General features: G+C 33.4%; 2 protein-coding genes and 1 pseudogene across 2 annotated transcripts; 2 read left to right on the top strand and 1 right to left on the bottom strand.

Annotated features, from left to right (window-relative positions):
* Window positions 1-772: 772 nt before the first annotated feature.
* On the bottom strand, window positions 773-3,439 carry LOC125223931 (protein ANTAGONIST OF LIKE HETEROCHROMATIN PROTEIN 1-like). The gene is made up of 5 exons (XM_048127241.2): window positions 3,091-3,439; window positions 2,087-2,618; window positions 1,752-1,977; window positions 1,207-1,652; window positions 773-1,112 (listed from the first exon to the last, which is right to left on the bottom strand). The coding sequence occupies exons 2-5, from the start codon at window positions 2,612-2,614 to the stop codon at window positions 1,092-1,094; spliced, it is 1,221 nt and encodes a 406-aa protein (XP_047983198.1). The 5' UTR covers window positions 2,615-2,618; window positions 3,091-3,439; the 3' UTR covers window positions 773-1,091.
* Window positions 3,440-3,721: 282 nt separating this feature from the next.
* LOC125220638 (laccase-14-like) lies at window positions 3,722-5,945 on the top strand (annotated as a pseudogene).
* A 12,127-nt stretch (window positions 5,946-18,072) lies between these two features.
* On the top strand, window positions 18,073-20,590 carry LOC125218513 (laccase-14-like). The gene is made up of 6 exons (XM_048120195.2): window positions 18,073-18,230; window positions 18,317-18,468; window positions 18,553-18,797; window positions 18,867-18,995; window positions 19,078-20,004; window positions 20,154-20,590. The coding sequence occupies exons 1-6, from the start codon at window positions 18,144-18,146 to the stop codon at window positions 20,360-20,362; spliced, it is 1,749 nt and encodes a 582-aa protein (XP_047976152.2). The 5' UTR covers window positions 18,073-18,143; the 3' UTR covers window positions 20,363-20,590.
* The last annotated feature ends 174 nt before the right edge of the window (window positions 20,591-20,764 follow it).

Genomic DNA, 20,764 nt, shown 5'->3' with positions numbered 1-20,764 from the left:
ACAAGATATATGTACAATTTGGCTCTATTGTGCCGTTTGAACTCTGAAAAAATCCATGACATAAATGTGATGTGGAATTTGTAAATTGGAAGATTTATTGCAGCTGCATAACACTCCCTCCGTTTCCAAAAGAAATGCATCGTCTAACTTTGGACAGGCAAAGTATGGTTCTTCTCTGTCTATGATAGATATTTGATCAATTTCAATGGCTTTAACTTGCAACACCTCAAATAATACTTCATCCGTCCCTTAAGAATATGCACACCTTAAGCCCCGTGCCGACCCCAAAGTGCATATTCTTTGGGGACGGGGGGTGTAGTAATTTTTCATTTTTAGTACTAGTATTTTTGTTAAATAAATCTAACATTGTTTAGTAAAATTTAATAGTACTCCATGTATAAAAGCGGATATATATCCAATTAACTTTTCTTAACCGTATTTGTTGTGTAAGCTTCTTAAATTCTAATACAGATTCAATTTATTGCAGTAGTTGGCAATGACATATATCTCTTGCTATTCTATTTTGCCTAGCATTCTATTTTATTGCAGTAGTGAGTAGGTGCATGATATATACTAGAAATCCAGCTGGTTCAAGAGATATTCAAGAGTGAATGGGGTAAAAATTTCACTAATTTCAGCAGTTTCCCTCGTCCTCGGTATTCTGCAATGGAGATGTCTGTTACATATATTTTAGGATGTACATACAGAAACAGATTTTTCATAATCTACTATCAATCTTGAAATATAATCGTAGTCAAACACTTTTCCAAAGTAATCAACTAATCAAGTGGTTCATTACACATTGAATCACAAAAAAGGAATACAAAGTAGTTTGAAGACCATCTGAAGCAAGCAACAACCAATATTAGACATAGACATAAGCATTACACGATCTTATCATACGGAATTACAATAGCTTCCCTACAATTACACCCAATAGAAACAATACGATCCCCATAAAGGACCCCAGGTGGTTGACATTTCCTAGACACTTGTAGAAGTAACGACCAACATGATTCACAATTTTCCCCGCACACAACACTCGCATCTGTCCTCTCCCACAACGCCAAAATGGAACACTATCAGCTGTGTCAGTTCCCGCCTCCATTAGCCTAATCATAAGAGGAATAAGAATAACATATCATATTTATTTGTGCAAACAAAATGCAAATAATCCAAGTAATAGGATTGTCAATAAGCACTAACATGTAACCACATAGAATTTGCCATCTCATCTCGCATTTGTGTCCACTCAGTTGAAGGTTCAACGTTACCAACATACTCAACATCCTGGTTGTCCTCCTCCAAGGGGATGGTATCGGGTATAGCGTCGAGCTCACGTTCGATAGGGTCATCGGTCATCTCTGCTCGGATGAAATTATGGAGAAGGATGCAAGCCATAATTAGTCGGATTTGGATCTTAATTGGGTAAAATGATGCACTGCGAAGGATTCCCCATCGCATTTTTAAAACGGCGAAGGCACGTTCAATTACGTTGCGTGCCTTCGTATGTCTTAAATTAAACAACTCAATAGCATTTTGGGGGCGTTGTGACCCGACTGCCCACTCCTTGAGATGGTAGCGCACACCCTTGTATGGTGTCAAAAAACCCTCACTGTTAGCATACCCGTTGTCGCACAAATAATAATTGTCTGCAGGAATTTCGAAAGTAATTTCCATTTTATTGAGCTACACTTAAAAAAATTGAAATCTAATGAAATATATTTTTGATGCAGAAGTGCAGCCCTAACCTTTTGGGACCTTCAAGCCATATTCTCTACTAACAGCGTCCTTAAGTACTCGTGAATCCCCAGCTGAACCTTCCCATCCGGGTAAGGCATAAATGAAGCGCATTTGCCTGTCACAAGCAGCAAGAGTGTTGGTAGCTATCTGCCCTTTCCTCGTCCTATACCGAGGCTTGTCCGTATTGCTCACTAGGACGTTGATATAAGTCCCATCCAAAGCACCGATGCAACCCTAATATGCATTAATAAAACACAAAATTTGAATGTCTTCAAATAAGTAAACAAAATGTATTGCATATGGGATATGGTAACAAAGTGGCAGTTTTATTTTTGAAATATACCTTGAAATGCTTCCACCTAGAATCAGTTGAGTCATCTGTTACGGGGTCGGGCTTAGCCAAAAATTTTTTGTAAATGTCTAATAATGCGCGTAAAACAGCATGGACGTACTTGGAAACCGTATAACCAGACCTCATAAAATCAAACCGGACAATCCGAGATTTTTTGTGGTGTGCAAGTATTCCCAGAAACATAGCTACTTGTTCCTCAACTGTCACAAATCTTCCATCCCTCATCCCCCCCAACTCCTTCAAGAGTCTACACAACTTACCAAATGTGTTTCTATCCATTCGCAGATTATCAAAGCAATCAACATCACAAACACGTACTAGTCGATTCAAATGTTTAACTTGGGCAGGCATTTTATCAACGAGAGAGTAAGGTCGTGTGAAACGGCCCTGCTGACGACGACCAAGCTGGCGCCTTTTTAAATATAGGTGGATGATTATAATCATTTGAATACGAAGAAGAGAGAGTATGCCTTCAAGCTCAAGGATTATTTCAGCGGTTGTGCAAACATTTCGCGCCATCAAACTAGAACAAAAACACCAAATTGTTTTTAGCTTATACTACAAAAATATAGGCTAAATCTTGAACCACCAGAACAGTTGCGTGTTTCACATAGGAGAGACCTACATCCCAGGAACCGAAAACACAAAAAATTCAAGCAAGATAATAAATTTTTATCATTATTAAAACCTTTATACAGTACAGATCTACAAACATTTGACACATACCAAACACATTCAAGCCAAATAAACATAAAAAATTCAAGTCAAATCCATTAGAAAGAAAATAACAGTAGCCTCTACTTCACAGGTTAATCAAAAATACCAATCCATTTTTCTACAAATGTCGTAGAGCATTTTGTCTAATTTGAACACAACACATGTGCATTTCATATAAAAAAAATACTAATCCAATTTCTACGAATTTCATATAGCTTTTTGTCTAATTACACACAACGCATGTAGATTTCAAGAAAACGTATACCAATCCAATTTACCTCCAACCGCTGTAGCTACGAGCTGGAATCGAAGATGAAAACGTTGTGATAGTATCAGTAGCCACGCACGACTACCAAGCAATTTCAAAACCGGAGACGTCCAGCGATTTGTGGATTTTCACAGATTCAGCTGAAGCCCTCTCCCTCGCTGAAGCCCTCTCGCCGAAGTCCTCTTCTTCGATGAAGCCCTCTCCCTCTCCCTCGATGAAGCCCTCTCTCAGATGTAAAATGAATTTCAAAATGGTTTCAAAGAGGGGTAAGAATGAACCCCACCAATTAATTGGCACAACTCCCAGAGCATGTTAAAGTATCGGTGGTTGAAATCGCGATTATTATCATAGGAAATTGAGTGAACAGTGGCGGGTCTTTTTAAAAAAAAACGGGTCAATTAGTTTATTGTCTGGGCTACCAAATGCTATGTTAATTATGGATAATAATCTGTATCCATGTTTAACGCGGATACCAAGCGGACCCTTATTGTATAAACTGTTTGAAGTAAAAACGTAAATCATGCAAAATAGGAAACCATTATTGCTCCCTTCCCAAAAAAATCCTAGGCCACGTGTGTCCGGAAAATCAGCGCTATAAATAGTGAACATATTTACAAACAGCGATAAAGTAAATAGGGAAAATGTTTTCAGCTGGCAACGCTTTCATGCTTTTCTTCTTAGGTCTAATAATAGATGTAACATCGATCCGTGCTTTAGTTCGTAGCCACAAGTTTGAGGTAATACTTTCTTTTGCTTGCACACTTCACAAATTTGTTTTCTTTGAAATGCTAATATGACTTGTAATTACATTTATGCAGTTGGTAAATTTGTTACACACTGAACTATGCAGCAGCAAGACCATGCTTACAATAAACGGACAGTCCCCGGGGCCGACCATATATGCGAGAAGGGGTGATTTGGTCATAGTCGATATTGTCAATCGGGCCGACCAAAATATAACCATCCACTGGTATATATAAATATTTGCAACACTAATTCACACATAAAATGTAATAAGTACTATCATTATTGATTTATGGTGATTATATATAGGAATGGAGTAAAAATGCCGAGATATCCATGGTCGGATGGGACAAACTATGTGACACAGTGCCCAATTCAACTCGGCAAAAGGTTTAGGCAACGGATGATCCTCTCTGACGAGGAAGGCACTCTGTGGTGGCACGCTCACAACGACTGGTCTCGCTATTTTGTGTATGGCGTTATCGTCATTCTACCGCCGAGGAGGGAGTCGTATCCCTTCCCTAAGCCTCATGCTCATGTCCCCATCTTAATTGGTGTATAGTGGTTTCAGTTCTCTTTTTATTGCCACGTGTTGTTTCATTTGTAAGCACTTTCACTAAAACTATTGCAGGAGAGTGGTGGAAAGGTGATGTGCAAAAAATGATGGAGGATTTTCTAGGTGGTGAAGGAGAGCCTCTAGTTTTGATGCTTTCCTCATCAATGGCCAACCTGGAGACTTGTATCCTTGCTCAACAAAAGTTGGATTTTTCAATAGTATTAGTATTATTTAATTAAATCATGAAAATTACATAAAAAAATTTTATAATGTGAGCAGATACATACAAATTGAGTGTGGAGTTTGGAAAGACGTACTTGTTCCGATTAATTAACGCGGTGATGGACAACATCATGTTCTTCAAAATCGCCAACCAAAGCTTCACCGTGGTTGGAACCAACGGCGCCTACACGAAGCTGCTGCGGACGGATTATGTGGCGATATCCCTGGGCCAAACCATTGATTTGCTTCTAGAAGCGAACCAGCCGCCTGGCCATTACTACATGGCCTTGCGGATATACGTGGTCGGGGGCAAATACGTGAGCACCCCGACCACTGGGATCATCCAGTACGTCGGGAACTAGACCCTGTCCCCGCCTCTGCTTCCGTCTTTTCCCGAGTACAACGACACCGTGTCGGCCTTCCATTTCACTAGCATGGTCAAAAGTAGTACTTTTGCTACAAGTGTTCCTGACAGGGTGGAGAAGAGACTGTTCTTCACCCTGTCAATCAATCTGTCCCCATGCACGAAAAGTTCGTGCGTGGGGACGACCAGGCTGATGGCGAGCATGAACAATTTGACGACGCTGTTGCCCATGGACATGAACGTGCTGGAGGCGTACTACAGAGGGAACCGGGGGGTTTACGAGACTGGCTTCCCGGAGTATCCGGCTCGGGCTTTCAACTACACTGAAGTTAGCGTGCCAAAGAATGAGTCTGCGTCCGAGCTCGGAAGGGCTGTTATTGTTGTGGAGTATGGCACCGCGATGGAAGTGGTGTTTCAGGCGACCAACCTCACCAAAAGCGTTGATCATCCCATGCATTTGCACGGATACAGCTTCTACGTTGTTGGATCCGGGCTTGGGGATTTCGATCCGACATGGGATCCACCCAAGTATAATCTTGTCGACCCGCCGTTGATGCAAAACATCGCAGTGTCTAGAAACGGATGGACCGCTATCAGATTTAAGGCCAACAATCCAGGTAAGTGAATTAAACTTATTCTGCATGCATTCTATGAAAGTGGGTTTATAGTGATTGGTGTTACTATTATGTTGTTGGCCATTGTTACAAGTTCTCCGGTTTGGTCTGTAACATTTAAAAATATTTTAATTAATAATATTGCATTGGATGTTTTAGGAGTTTGGTTCATGCACTGCCATTTCGAGCGTCATTTGAGTTGGGGAATGAAGGTGGTGTTCATCGTTAAGGACGGGGAACGAGCTGTTGAGAAGATGTTGCCGCCACCGCCGGATATGCCAAGTTGCGGTGGACAAGTCTCATCTCCTCCTCTTGTATTTGGTACTACTGCCATACTAGGGAAGAAGAGAGATGAGGTTGAATGAATTTTTCATTTATTATATGTACAATGTTTTACTTGTCTGTTCTTAATATAAGCCTAGCACAGCCTTCTCCAACAATTGAATAATGTACTCTTTTTCATTGGGATGTGAAAATGGAAGTCTATTAATTACTGATTGCATTGAAGCAAATTGGTTAAATAGAGAGGATTGAAACGATCATTTTATATCATTGATAAATGACTAATAAAAAGGCCGTGTCACAATAGAATCGAATCGATACTTTTAGCTTCCAAATCTCCAACATTAACCACACTATCACTAAGTCAATACATTCACATAATTGAATTGATATTTTCTAGTCCCTTAGTGATGGAGAGATAGGACACGAGTGGGAGATGAAAAGCATATTATAAACAAAAAACAAAGGTTGTACAAAATGTTGAAAGATCGAAAACTTATAACCCACTGCGTATTTACTTTTTCAAGAGCATCTAAAAGAAGGCCTCAAGTAAGTAAGTAGTGAGTAACTACCTTCCAAAAGAAAAAAGGTTACTACGACACTAATTTAGTTATTAGGAAATAACCCTATTTCATAACGTAATTATCTTCCGATAGGAAAAAAAAAAAGATAATTAAAAAATAAATAAGGGGTGAAATGAAGATTAGCATTTTAAAATTGACACGGAGCACATACCGGCCGGGCACGTGCTCGTGGCATACCACTAAACAAATATACTACTCCCTCTGTTTCTCAAAAAATGTCACACTTTACTTTTTAATTTGTCCTACAAAAGTTGTCATATTTCTATTTTTAGAAAAAGTTCTCTCTCACATTAATATAAAAATTATATTTTCTCTCTTCATTTAATACACAAAACAAAACCTCCTAAAATCCTGTATCGTCCCACAAGTATGACATCTTTTGTGGACGGAAGGAGTACTATTAATTAATTTGATTTTATAAAGAATTAGAATGATACAACGATTACAATCTTATACATTAATGGTAATGATAAAATGAGACTATATATATTATACAAGCTCCAAATTTCTCAACATAACGTCAATACATTGTAAAATTTTAAGATTTTAATGTTTACAGTATGTTGACAATTTTCGTTGATATTATTTTGTCATCTGATGACATAATCTAACGATTTAAATCATAGTTTGAGTTTGTACAATAAGGGGGTGTTCGTTTGCCAAGACTAAATCCCATGATTAAATATGTATCATGTTTGGTTTATAAGATTGACCCCCTCAACTTAATCCAAGATGGATAGTCTCATGATAATTAGTTATAGCCTCCCCCCTCCAACTAAAATAATCACACAACTTAATCCTAGATGGATAGTCTCATGATTATTAGTCATGACAACCGAACGCCGCCTAAGAGTTTGTATTTGAGTACTAATAAAATTGATAGCACTACATTACGAGTTTTATTTTAAAATTTTTAAAAATATTCAATATTAACTTTTAATTGTTATGATCTACTAATAAACTTAATTCTATTTTGGCAATAATAATTAGGTATTATAATGATGAATGAGTCCGTTAATTAAACATCCCCTTAAACCTTAATTATCACAATCGACAAACAAAATTAAAGAATAAAATAAAGAAACACGCCACATAAAACTGTTGGGTAAAGATACAAAAATATGTACTCCTTTTAACTTTTGTAATGGAGTACTATAATTAATTACGCGGACTTAATTTAAAATGGCATTTCTTTTTTTAAGGTGCATAATCATATGATTCATGACTAATGATAAATTAATAAGTCGTGATTCTTGTGCTAGTCAGTACAAATCTGTTCAGATTTTTTCTCGCTACATCATTTCGTTAACTTTATTAATACTGCTATGCTTAAATTATAACTATAATCATGTCTCATATTCAAATTTAAAATCACAGTTACCGACTTGAGCACTTTTCTCCTTACATCATTTCATTTGATAGTGGAGATAGTGGAATATGGTCCACTATCAAAAATAACAAAAATGAAAGTTACAAATTTTTAGAGACGGACGAAAATGGAAATAAGTGACAAATTTACAGGGACAAAGGAGTACTATATATTTCAATTTATATCATTATTTTGCGCCCATTTCAGATCTATAGCTACTCCATGAGGTTGGTGCACGCATCTACTCTTTTGATCGATTTGAAGAAGTTAAATATAGTCTCAACCCAGAAAATAAGTTGGCTTAACTGTGTTAAGCAAAAAATAGAGAAAACGAAAAGTTTCAATTCAATTACTCCAGTTTTTATTAATTAAATAGAGTATATGTGTGGATCGGAATGCGAAAACGGACTATCCAGAATTGGGCTAGAGATAACATTTTGGGCCAGAAAATGGGCTCAACTCATTCAAATAATTCCCTTATCCACTATAAATAGGTCCCTACTTAAATAGTCAGCCCCATGTATTCTTTTTAAGGATTTGCCATTTAAATCAAACTTATACTCCTTCCGTCTCATAAAAGTTGAGACAAAACTTTTGGGCACGGAAATTAAGAATTTATATTAAATAAATAAGAGAGATAAAAAAAGTAGGAAAAATAAGAGAGAGTAAAGTAAATGATGGAATAAAATAAGAGTGATTAGATGTTTTGTCTTTTGTTAAAAAAGGAAATGATTCAACTTTATTGGGACGGACTAAAAAGGAATACGACTCAACTTTTATGGGACTAAAAAGGAGTACGTTCTTTTAAAATTGTAATGGTAAAATTATAAGTTTCCAATTTTATGCAAGTATTTTACAATAGTCCAAATCGAAATAATATAGAAAAAGTGAATAAGATGTGACAACAAAACGAAATTATTTGGAAAATAACTACCATGTCATTAAGATTTCAGGATATATTGATAGCAAAATCATCAATTTAGTTAATTTCTAGTAAATTACACAATTTATAAAAATAAAACAATTACATTTGTCTATTAATATCAGATTTGTGGAAAATTATGTATTGTATGATGTGGAAGCCTAAAAATACTATGTGGACAAACATTCCGCTACTTAATCGACATTATTTAATGTACACTTAGACTTAATTGATCACGTCTTTACCTTTTTACATATGTATACACCACACCAATAAATTGAGCTAGTAGCATGTTGAAATTTTTTGCAATTGAAAAAAATATTCTCAGTTATGATACAATCAGTTATTTTTTATAGTTGCGGGATCAGACCAAATTTAGTGCTCCCTTCGTCTAATATTAGGAGTCACAGTTTGCCATTTTAGTCTATCCACATTCCAGGTTCATTTTACTGTAAATGGTATGCAAGTCTCACATTCCACTAACTCACATATTTTATAGACCTAATAGTATATAAAATGGATCTTAGATTCCACTATCTTTTTCCACACACTTATTAATAGACTCCCTCAATCTCAATAAATAAAACATATTCATTTCGGCATAAGATTTTTTGTAATGTTGTTTTGTGAGATAATTGGAGAGAATAAAGTACATACTCACTTTGTTTCCTTAATAGAAAAATGTGTCATTTTTAGGAGGATAGCCAAAAAAGGAAAACATTTCATTTTTAGTGGGACAGATTGAATATTTCTTTAAACTCATCCTTAACTCGACTAAGACAATGTCAGACAGGAGCGCAGTACTAGTTTTTTCGGCATTTTCCCTTTTATTTCAAGTACTCCATCCGTCTGTGAGAAAATTGACTCATTTTGCTATTTCGGGGTATCAGCAATTTGAAATCCCATTTGCTTTTTTTCATTTTTGGTAGGTGAGTCCACCACTCAATAAATTATTACATTCACATTCTATTAAAAAACCAATATAGAAAAGTGAGGTCTCCATTCCACTAACTTATTTTCCTTCATAAAGTCAGGCATTTTCTTAAACCTCGTGATGAATCAAATGAGACAATAAATAGCATTCAGATGGAGTTGTTCAATATTCACCACTGAGTTTTTTCTCCACGGTACTTTTATCTCTCTTCCATTTCTTATTTCTCTAACAATACAAAGATCTCGAACATAATGTAGTACTCCATATTCAAAAAGAGTAAATGTCAATTTTGGTGCTAAACATATGACCAAAATACGAATTTAGTCTAAAACAATCACTTTTTGAAAAACAGGTTCATAACAAATGAAATCCTTATCGTAGTGGTCCTTTTTTTACAGTTCCGTCAAAAAACTAACGGTCACGCCATTGTGCAATTAGCGTTGACCGTTAGTTTTTTTACGGAACCGGAAAAATAATACTCTAGCAGCATTTTCATTTGTTAAGAACCTATTTTTTATAAATTGAATGTTTTGGACTAAATTTGTATTTTGGCCATATATTTAGGACTAAAATTGAGATTTAATGATGAAAAAAAGTAGAGTTGAATTGTGGATTGCATTGAAGAAAAGTTAAGGCTGCATATCCAGCATTGTCAAATTGCTTTATCGAAACACTCAGCCAAATAAAATTCATAGGACGTGTCATAAAAAAAATAAGAGGAGATCATGGAATAGGAGATGTTATAGGTGAATTTCATTGCATAAAAATAAGTTTGAAAGGAACCTCCTTGTTTTTTCTATTTCAGATATTTTCTTCATGTGGGTTTAAGCCAAAAACTAGAAATCAAGAAACCTAATCACTATATTTACACTCCTAATCGAATTAATTGACTTCTCGACAATATACTCCAACTAATTAATTGGGTGGGCCCATGATTTAAGCTAACAATTGTCAAATTCGTATGACGTATCAATTTGTCACGCGTGTCAAATTATATACGTTAATTTCGAGGTTAATTGACATACATATATGCCAATAATTACTTCAAAGAAAACACATACAGTACTAAATTTAATTGTATAACCAAATGTACCTATAGAAGAATTACACATAAATTTACCTATAGGATATAACAACAATTTCATTTACTACTACGGCCAATTTCCTCTGTCTTCTTCCTTAACAATATCACGCAAGCCTTCTTCATGGATTCATCGTCTTAGAGTAATTCACCATTTTCCCATTTTAGGCTTATTTTAGGGCATTCATCGTTCAAATTTTAATCAAATAGAAATATTATGTTTTGTCTGAAACTGAGCTTAAAACGAAAACAAAATTTTTGACATGGCAGATTAAAAAAAATTATTGTAACAATTACAGGGGGAATAAAAAATATCTTTTAATTATTGTGAAAGTCCTTTCAAATTAATGAAATTATTGTGATATAATGTACTTTGGCCATCAGCTAATGGAGGGTCATTTATAACCCGACAAGGGTATGAAATTGTTTAACCATATTATCCCCGGGCGGGCCAAACCATTGGATTTCTTTGTCGCCCCAATACTTGAATACTAATATTTCAGTTCCAACAATTTTAACACAAATTAACTCTCTTAGTACTACAGTGTGTAATCATTTAAAAACCCATCTATGGCATTTCTATCAAATCTTATAAAATGTATTCACTTTTAAGATTGATTTTCCCAGAATGTATTCTAATTTTTGGCCTAATATTTTCTTTCTTCTTTCTTATATAAAATTATGGATCCAACATAAATTTACTAAAAACTCAAAAGAAATTTTTAGGTATGAAGGTTTCATTCTGTGCTTCTTAGGTGTTGTGCTGGATGCATAATGCTACAAGTTAATGCTTCAATTCGAAGCTTAAGATTTGAAGTAAGTATATTAATACAATGGTTGTATTTTTTTTCTTATTACATTAAAAAAAAAGTTGGTCTAAATCTGAAATTGTTTAAGGTGGTAAATGCTAATCATACAATGCTATGCACCAAAAAGCCATTGCTCAACGTAAACGGACGATTCCTGGGGCCAGCCATATATGCCTGAAGGGGAAATCTTGTCACAGCCGATCAAAATAGAGTGATGCTAAATGGTCACATTATGGTCAGCCACACAATATTAAATTAGTAAATTTAAGCGTATATTAATATATAAAATATTAGTTATAGTTAGTGGAGGACTTAAAATTACTTATATATCCTCTGCCTTATTTTTAGTGTTTAGTTCTCATCTCAATTTTCAGAACGAAAAGGGGGAATTTGTATATTTCAAATTTTGAAATAAAGTTACATTAATAACTACTGCCTATTTAATAGCCTCTAATTGGAATTTGAATCAAAGAAGACACTAATTAATGTAGTTCTTTTTAAATGCCCAATCGATTAATGTTATTTTATCATATAGTCTGGATGTATCATAAATTTTTAATAAAATTTGTTCCATGAAAGTAAGCTCTCTTGTACAACAAGCATGACTAAATACAATATTATTTTTATCATAATATTTTTAATAAAATTTGTTCCAAGAAACTAAGCTCTCGTGTACAACAAGCATGACTAAATACAAGTATCATTTTTTGACAGTATTTTCTCCTATATGTTTGTACTACTATGAAATTAAATTATAGAATTAAGAAATATATTTATAAACTCAAAAATATATATAATTATAAAGCTTAATTATGGTACAATAGTATATTGTCAAATCTGAATTAAAAAATTGTTCATAATGAAAATGATATACTAATACAATAGAAAATAAAATAATATTCTTAGAGGTTATTCGATTTGCAAGATTATATATCGGGATTAAATATGTATTATGTTTGGTTTATGATATAGAATCTCACAACTTAATCATATATGAATAATAATGTGATAATTTGTTATAATCATTCACTTCAACTAAAATAATCTTAAAACTTAATCCTGGATGGATTATCATAAAATAATTATTCATGACAATTGAACGATATTTTTCCTATAAATTTACCACTACTAAAATAAAGAATTTTTTTTAGATTTGCGGGGATTAAAATTGGACGGTAATCAATCTCATAAGATATAATTGATGAACTTTCTCTTGATTTAGAAGTTGGATATTGGAATTGGTTTTTTATTCTATTGAGAAATTATGAATTAATTTAGACCTTTGATGTTAAGAAATTAAATTGAATATTTGAGAATTTTAAATAATTTAAATTGAACAATTCAACTGATTTTAAGCTTAAATTTTGGATTTTAATTGAATGACTAAATCTTAGTATGCCCAATTGACCAGTTGAGAATAATTTGATATTTGATTCAATTTATCTTAATCAAACAGATACAATTGGATATATAGTTGGATCTCTGATTCAATTAAATCAAAGGAAATAATGTTATTGATATTTTTAATTTTATAAAATTTATAAAAATCAAAGCTAGATTTGTTGTTTTATTCGTTTGTTTGAAGTTATATAGAAAACGAACAAATTAAACTTTGATTTTTACAAAATTTGAAAAATTAAAAATATTAATAATATTTTTAAATATATTGAAATCAAAACTTTATATATATATATTTATATATATAAAAAACAATGATAAAAGTGGTTTAGCTAGATAGTAGTAATATCCAATTGATTAATTAGGATAATTTTTATATTTGATTTAGTTTCTTATATCTAATGGATACAATAATAAGTTTGATCTTTGATTTGATTAAATTAATCATTCTTGGATGTTAAGATTAATACAATAAAAGTTTAGATTTAACGAGGAATGATATGCAACATGTCTTATGTGAGCATCATTATCGTTTGCCGCACATTTAATGTTGTTTGTTTTGATTTATATATTTAGTTTGATTCTAATACGTTTAAAATATAATTGAAAATTTTTAATTTCACAAAATTCATAAAAATCAAAGCTCGATTTGTTATTCTATTAATTTATTTGAAATTATAGATAAAACGAGCAAATTGAACTTTGATTTTTATGAATTTTGTGAAATTAAAATTTTCAATAACATTTTTGAATGTACTAGAACCAAATTAAATATATAAATTAAAACGAACACTGCGGCAAACGAGAATGATGCTCACATAAGGTACGTAGCATATCATTCATTTGGATTTGACTATGTATTTAATCCATTTATCTTATACTCATACTCAGTTCAATATCTTAGTAAGATATTAGCATATTTTGATATAATTAATTTTAATTGATCCTTGATCACATTTTAAAATCCGAATTTTAAATTTTAACGGAATAATTTAAATAAATATTGTATCTAATTCACTGATTTTGAGTAATTTATACTTGATTTAATTGGATATGTGTCCTTGGATATCTAGTTTAATATTTAATTCAATTAAATCAATCAATTCAAATTTTAGAGTTATAAGAGTATTTTACTTTTCAATTTATCTTATACTCCATAACTCAACAACTCAATAGAATATGAAATTGATTTGATATACAATTAATGATTGTAATTGATCTTTTATCCTGGATTAAATTCGGATTTTAATTCAATGATCATTTAGCTAAATCTTCTACCCAATTGATTAATTGGGGATGATTTTGATATTTGATTCAATTTATCTTCTAGTTTGATATATTAATCAATTAAATCAATTAATTGAATGATAAGATTAATGTAATAACAAATTAGATTACTGAATCGATTTATTATACATTTATACTAATTTGATACAGAAATGTAGTTCCAGAAAGAAATACAAATAATGAACCCAATACATATCTTTTCTTTACATCCTGCTATAAATCTATCCAAAATTTTTACAGATCGATAGTTTCACGTAAAACTGTTACAAAATATATTTAAACTTTTTACAGAAATCTCAAAAAATCAAAAGTTATTTATTTTTATTTTTTGCAGAAAATCAAAAAAATATTCATATAAAAACATTTAAGAAATCCATCTAAATTTTATAGAAAACCAAAAATATCAATACTGGAGTCTTTCCCATAGCCGCTGCATCGATTGTGAATTTCAGTCAAAACATTATGTAGACTCTTTCTCGACAACTTCTCCACCGATTCAAATTTTGTCTAAAAAATGCAAATCAGGTTTTTTTGCTACTAAACCTATTCAAATTTTGTCCAAAAGAATGTAAATGGGTGACTGAGAATTGCTGCACATTTCCTTAAGTCTCAGTCTCGCCGATTTGCAAATTGAGGACTTTTTTTTGCATATTTTTGAGGGAGAAGAAGAAACTAAAAATGGGTGAGGGTTATAGGCTTACAGATATTTTCAATCTCTAAAGTCTCGCTCGCTGCTTCATCAAATTTTTTTTCATGTTTTTGTAGAGATGAGAGAGAAACTAACCATGTCTCCAGATATGGGAGAGAGAAACTAATACTGGCGGGATATGAAAAGAGCAGCAAAGAGAGCCAATTTTACCTCCAAATATGAGAAGGATATAAAAGTAAAATCAATTACTAACTAAACCGGAAATTTTAAGTTAACTGGTTTTTTTGCAATTAAACCAAATTATGGCTGGCCATAATGTGGCCACATAGCATTTCCCATCAAAATATAACCATCCACCGGTAAATATATCTCATAATGTTCGTAAATTTGGTAAAGAGCATTAGTGAAATTATATATGCAAGCAGGGGTGATTTGAGGTAATACTTTCTTTTGCTTACGAAAAACGGACAGTCGCCGGGGCCGACCATATATGCGAGAAGGGGTGATTTGGTCGTAGTCGATATTGTCAATCGTGCTGACCAAAATATAACCACCCACTGGTAAATGTATCTCATAATGTTCATAAATACGGTAACGAGCATTAGTGAAATTATATATGAATGATAATTGATTATATGTAGGCATGGAGTAAAAATACCGAGATATCCATGGTAAGATGGAACTGATTATGTGACCCTAGAGCCGAATTCAACCCGGCAAAAACTTTACCCAACGGATGATCCTCTCCGACGAGGAAGGCACATTGTGGTGGCACGCTCATAGCGATTGATCGAGAAATACTATCCATGGCGCAATTGCCATCTTACCTCCGGCGAGGGAGACCTAATTTTATATATTGATTTTATAATAAAATGTGAGAAAAATAAATTAGTGGAATGTATGGTCCACCTACATTAGAAATGATTGGATTGGATTGGATTAATCATTTCTAACATAAGTAATATGTACATACACAATTCAGATTAATCCAATTAGAAATGATTGGATTGGATTGGATTAATCATTTCTAACATAAGTAATATGTACATACACAATTCAGATTAATCCAATCCAATCAATTCTAACATTTTATATTAGTAAAGGTTTTAATTTGAACCTTTTCAGTTTTTCAACTTGATGTCCAATCATATTTAATTGGAGTACACTTTTTATCCACCACGTGTTCTACAACCAGTGGGAGTGCAAAAAAATATCGAATTATTGTTAAAAGTGTAATTAACGAAATCATTGTAAAACTATGATAGTATAGTAGTAGTATATTATTTGACCATCAGCAGATGGACTTTCATTTTTAACCCGACAAGGGTATCAGTTTTAAAATTGCCAAATATGGATTTTGCATATCAAGCATGATTTTAGGATTGAATGATTTAACAACATATTTACATGATATTATCAAGACGTTAACAAAATTACATCTCATTATTTTATTAAATTAAATAATTTTATTTATTAAAATATAATTATATTAGCACCATATTCTTGAATGATTACAAAATTTGAACACATTAATAGTTTAGAAATTTACAAACAGTTCTTAAAAGAGTTACTCCATATGAAAAGTTTAATTTACATGAAATACCCCATTTTTGAAATGCCACTCTTTTTTCTTTCTTTTTAATTTTGGCACCCTTATTATTTTTATATTTATATTTTTTTTGAAAGATGGTTACTCTAAATATTGAAAGGGTCAATTAATGACTCTTTTGCTTTTCTTTTTTCTTTTTCGAAAACTAATTCTATGAGCTGTTTTGGTGGATTCTCTATTATATCAATCTGCAGACCCATATAATCTATTTATTTAGTTTATAAACTGTTATTAATTTATTTGTTGTCATCCAGAGCTTGTTATTACACTAAAAAAAAAATCTTAATACTATCTTTTAAGGATAAATAAACTGAGACGTTTTTTTTTTTAAAATAACAACAATTTAAGACGCAAAAGAAAGCTTACTTAAATTAAGGGTATACTAACGTATTTAATTGCATTAAAATTGTCCTTAATAGTTTTTTTTTTTTTTTTATTATAGTGTAGTAAAGTCTTAGAGATAGATTCAATTTTTAGAACTTAATTCAAGGTAAGAGTCTTCGTTAGTTTCAGTAGTTCAGTATATTGTTGTTGCCTTTCTAGATAATGGCCTCTTAATTTTAGGAAGTGTATTTGTGTTTTATTTATTTATTTATTTTTTTCCTGATCATATTGTTTTCCTTCTCTTCTTCATGTGTATTCTTAGTGCAGTATTCTACTTCGATTGCTCCTTTTCCAGTAGTATTTTAGTTGTTTATCATGTCAATGTCGTGTGTTATGTTAAAATTAGTACTCTCTCTGTCCCTTAAAATTTGACACTATTTGACCCGGCACGAGTTTTAAAAAATGTAATAGAAAGTGGGTTGAAAAAGTTAGTGGCATGTGGGTCCTAATTTTATATATTAGTTTTAAAATAAAATGTGAGAGAGAATGAGTTAATGGAATGTAGGGTCTACTACCAAAAATGGTAAAAGTGAAAGGTGACAAATTTTTAGGGACATAAGAAAATAAAAATAAGTGATAAATTTTCAGGGACGGAGGGAGTACATTATATAAAAATCGGGATCCGCATTCTACTAATTTTTTTCATTCATTTTTCTTCACATTTATTTAAAATTGCACCGAATCAAAGAAGGATTTTAAATCGTGGGATGAAGGCAATAGTACTCCCTTATTGAAAAAATGTCTCATTTTGTCATTTTTCTTTAATGCTTGTCGACACCAAAAATGTAACTATGCAATAATTCTGGTTCTGCTTTAATTTAAATTAGACGTATTGTCAATTTAAATTGGATGTTGAAGCTTAAATGGGATATTTTCTATTTTGGCTACACTTAACTCTGAACATTTAGCTTTTATTATTCATTATTTTAAAATATTGAAAATTACAAATTATTATATATTAAAATTTAAAAGTATATTTATGCATAGAATATTTATTATCTAACGAACTTCACTAAGTTTCATTAATTAATGGGTTAATTAAAAATCATTAATTAAGAAAATCATTGATTAAGGAATTGATTTAAAAAAACCATTAATTAAGGAAACTTCTGCTTCCTCCCCCTTTTCTTTTCTTAATCATTTTTCTCAATATAAACCCAGCGAAATAAAGTTACAAAAAATCTCTCTCTTCTTTCCTATATAAAATGATGGACGCAATATTAACTTACTAAAAGCTCAAAAGAAATTTTTAGATATGAAGGCTTTCATTCTGTGCTTCTTTGGTGTTGTGTTTGGATGCATAGTGCTAGTTAACGCTTCAACTCGAAGCTTAAGATTTGAAGTAAGTATATAAATGTAATGGTTGATTTGCTTTTTTCTTATTACTACAATAGAAAAAAAGTTGGTTTAAATCTTAACTTGTTTTAGTTGGTAAATTCTGATTATACGAGGCTATGCACCAAAAAGCCATTGCTCACCGTGAACGGAAAATTCCCGGGGCCAACCATATATGCCCGGAGGGGAGATCTTGTCACAGTCGATATTGTTAATCATTCCGATAAAAATATAACCATCCACTGGTAAATGTATCTCATAATGTTCATAAATACGGTAAAGAGCATTAGTGAAATTATATATGAATGGTAGTAATTGATTATATGTAGGCATGGAGTAAAAATGCCGAGATATCCATGGTCAGATGGAACCGATTATGTGACCCAGTGCCCAATTCAACCCGGCAAAAACTTTACCCAACAGATGATCCTCTCCGACGAGGAAGGCACATTGTGGTGGCACGCACATAGCGATTGGTCGAGAAATACCGTCCACGGTGCAATTGTCATCCTACCTCCTGCGAGGGAGACTTATCCTTTCCCCAAGCCTCATGCTCATGTTCCCATCATCATTGGTATAGTATCTCAATATTTGTATATAAATTTAATTTGTTGAGGTATATAATCACACTAAAATATTGCAGGAGAGTGGTGGAATAAAAAGGTTGAAACAGTGTACGAGGAATTCTTGACCCATGGACTAGATCCCCAAGTATCCGATGCTTTCATCATCAACAGCCAACCAGGCGACTTGTATCCATGCTCCAAACAAGGTTAAATTTATTGTCACAAGCTCAAACCAAGTTGATCTGTAATAATAAAAATTTAAACAATTAATTTATTTATTTTGTGCAGATACGTACAAATTGCAAGTGGAATATGGGAAAAGGTACCTAATCAAATTAATTAACGGTGTGATGGACACCCAAATGTTCTTCAAAATCGGCAACCACAACTTCACAGTGGTGGGCACCGACGGCGCCTACACGAAACCGCTACATACAGATTATGTAGCGATTTCGCCGGGCCAAACCATAGATTTGCTTCTAGAAGCCAACCAGCCGCCAAGCCATTACTACATGGCGGCCAGAGTGCACGCCACTGGCGGGAGATTCATGAAAATCCCCGCCACTGGAATAATCGAGTATGTTGGAAACTACACTCCGCCTCCATCACCGCTGCTTCCATCCTTCCCCGAAATCAACGACTCGGCTGCAACGATCGGCTTCACAGAGCAACTAAAGAGCCTAGGCAACAACGTGGACGTCCCTAAGGAAGTCGACGAAACCTTCTTCTACACTCTCTCAGTGAACCTGTTTCCCTGTACCGAACCTTCTTGCTTCGCACCCTTCAGGGTGCGCGCGAGCGTCAACAATTTGACATTTTTGCTTCCGAGTAACGTCGACATTCTCACAGCTTATTACAAGCAGATTAATGGAGTTTACACTACTGATTTCCCCGACTTCCCGCCCACATCTTTCAACTACACGGTAGACAATCCGGAGATTAATGCGAGAGTATCCGCGTTCAGAACAGCGGTTCGTATGTTGGAGTATAACACGGCGGTGGAAGTGGTGTTTCAAGGCACCAACTTCGGCGATGGCATTGAGCATCCCATGCATTTACACGGATACAGCTTCTACGTTGTCGGTTCCGGGTTAGGGAACTTCAACAGGTCCCGGGATCCGCCCAACTATAACCTTGTCGACCCGCCGTTGATGGAAAACATCGCTGTGCCAAGAAATGGATGGACCGCTATAAGATTTAAGGCCAACAATCCAGGTATGAAAGAACAGATGTGGGGTTTATAGACTAAATGTGTTTTTATTATTATTATTATTATTATTATTATTATTATTATTATTATTATTATTATTATTATTATTAATTGATTGGTCTTTTGAGATGAGTTCGTGTGTAATATGTTGTAGGAGTGTGGTACATGCATTGTCATTTCGAGCGGCACGTGAGCTGGGGAATGGAAATGGTGTTCATTGTCAAGGATGGGAAACTCCCACATGAGAAGATGCTGCCGCCTCCGCCGGATATGCCACGTTGTTGCGGCGGAGAAGACTCATCTCCACCTCTTGAATTTGGTGATCCTCATTCCACAATGGCGAAGAGAGATGAGGCTCAATGAATCTTTATTTATGATATACTAATATAGTATGTTTATTTGTTTTTATTACGATATTATAATGATGGCGTAGTTTATCTAGAATAATTGGGTTTTTGTCTTGTGTGAGGATTAGGTTCCATGGCTTCTCGATTGTGAAAATTAGGTTCATTTCAATTTTAATTCAATTAAACTTGTAATTTATGTACTCTCTTCAATGATTTGAGATATGCCAAAGATGTGATATTGAAATGTGCGTATTTATTAGTTACATTAATTGATTAAGAGAGAGGTGATCAAGGCTACATTATATATATGGTTGATTGGCATGCATATATATATGAAAATCCTCCCAAGTATAACCCTGTCGACCCACCGCTATAAGATTTAAGGTAAACAATCCGGGTAATTGTTACAGGCGTGTGA

This window comes from Salvia hispanica, chromosome 1 (assembly GCF_029641045.1).
Source record: "Salvia hispanica isolate PSC_SH4W2 chromosome 1, Shi_PSC_v1, whole genome shotgun sequence".
In the NCBI taxonomy this organism is placed as follows: Eukaryota; Viridiplantae; Streptophyta; class Magnoliopsida; order Lamiales; family Lamiaceae; genus Salvia; species Salvia hispanica.
Note: the sequence above shows the minus strand (reverse complement) of the source record. Positions and strands in the feature narration are given on the sequence as shown.

Bases quoted from the DNA above. Each gene is read 5' to 3' on its own strand.
- LOC125223931 (XM_048127241.2), bottom strand. From the start codon at position 2,614: ATGGCGCGAAATGTTTGCACAACCGCTGAAATAATCCTTGAGCTTGAA. The intron at 1,978-2,086 runs GTATATTTCAAA...AATGCATATTAG, and splicing joins CTAGGTGGAAGCATTTCAAG to GGTTGCATCGGTGCTTTGGA. The intron at 1,653-1,751 runs GTTAGGGCTGCA...AAATTCCTGCAG, and splicing joins TGGCTTGAAGGTCCCAAAAG to ACAATTATTATTTGTGCGAC.
- LOC125218513 (XM_048120195.2), top strand. From the start codon at position 18,144: ATGAAGGCTTTCATTCTGTGCTTCTTTGGTGTTGTGTTTGGATGCATA. The intron at 18,231-18,316 runs GTAAGTATATAA...AACTTGTTTTAG, and splicing joins CTCGAAGCTTAAGATTTGAA to TTGGTAAATTCTGATTATAC. The intron at 18,996-19,077 runs GTTAAATTTATT...TATTTTGTGCAG, and splicing joins GTATCCATGCTCCAAACAAG to ATACGTACAAATTGCAAGTG.